The sequence below is a fragment of the Glandiceps talaboti genome, chromosome 2 (genome assembly GCF_964340395.1).
Source record: "Glandiceps talaboti chromosome 2, keGlaTala1.1, whole genome shotgun sequence".
Classification (NCBI taxonomy): domain Eukaryota; kingdom Metazoa; phylum Hemichordata; class Enteropneusta; family Spengelidae; genus Glandiceps; species Glandiceps talaboti.
The window spans coordinates 15,650,796-15,651,983 of NC_135550.1; the positions used below are offsets into that span (position 1 = coordinate 15,650,796).

Genomic DNA, 1,188 nt, shown 5'->3' on the forward strand with positions numbered 1-1,188 from the left:
ATATATAAATACAGAGCGCATGGGGAGCTAATTCATTCACGTTTTTAATAACGACGATTATGCAAATACTTCTTATTTCTTCTGAAAGAAGACGCAGTCAACTTCGTCTTCAGATACCCATTGTACTGTGCTATGAAACATCATGAACACAAGGTTTTCATTTATGTTGCTGTTATGCCTGGCTATCTTTAGTCTGACAGTCCGGGCGAGTGACAATGAAAGAAGCGACGAGCCAACGACGATGAGAACGTCTAGTAATGATACACATTTGTCTAAAGTTAACAAAACGGAAATTTATCTGAGTGCCTTCTTCAGCCTGGGAGGAAATTGGGATGGAAGCGGTATACTTCCCGCGGTTGAGATGGCGTTTGAACAGATCAATACTAACAGCGATATCCTGCCTGACTATGACCTCCGTATGGTGTGGAATGACACCCGGGTAACGTTATTTTTTATTACAAGATATGGCACTCACGGGTATTACCTTATGTATTCTCTAATTTTCAGCAGTTGAAATCGTCCTCTTAAATTTCTTATTATCTCATCAACTACAGTTTCCGTCTTTTCCTTTTCATTTTCAGGGCACATAATATGAACATTAATGGAAATACAGAGTTCGTTCTGACTGGTTTATCAGTACATCACTCGAAAAAAAAATTTCATTTTCACGCACACTAATATGATTATGTCACTTTTTATCGCTGCCGTGAGAATATTGCTAAAAGTGCACCTCTAAATGCCTGTGATTGCTATGCCGATCGAGGTAGCGTAACTTTCGACTGCCGCATAGAAATATCGATTCGAAAATTAATGACATTAATGATCTGCCAAACGGAAACGCTCTCCAGTTTCACTTAAATCTTTCCGTTAACGCTTTGAAAAAGGTTGAACTCCACAATAATATCGTGTGTGTATCGTTAACCTAATGTTCATTTGTGTTAAGTTAAAAAGATATTCAATCTTTCTCATATAATGTGAAAACCCCCGGTTTTACCGGTGGTTTAACAAATCACTAAAATTCAACACCCGCGAAATGTGTTATATTTTGTTTGTCCGTCTGCTGGGTGTGGTTTGTCATGAATAATCAGTTTATCTTGAAAATGAATTTTCTATCTGTCTTCTAAAACCTCGATATATGAACATGGAGGTCATCACTGAATATCTTTCTGCTTTATGTTTACCAAAATT

General features: G+C 37.5%; 1 protein-coding gene across 1 annotated transcript in view; it reads left to right on the forward strand.

The window, feature by feature from the left end:
• The first annotated feature begins 241 nt into the window (after window positions 1–241).
• LOC144444691 (gamma-aminobutyric acid type B receptor subunit 2-like) overlaps window positions 242–1,188 on the forward strand; it is a 24,477-nt gene continuing 23,530 nt past the window's right edge. Inside the window, exon 1 of the mRNA XM_078134207.1 lies at window positions 242–439. Within this exon, the coding sequence (XP_077990333.1) occupies window positions 242–439 (198 nt within the window). The remainder of the gene's footprint in view (window positions 440–1,188) is intronic.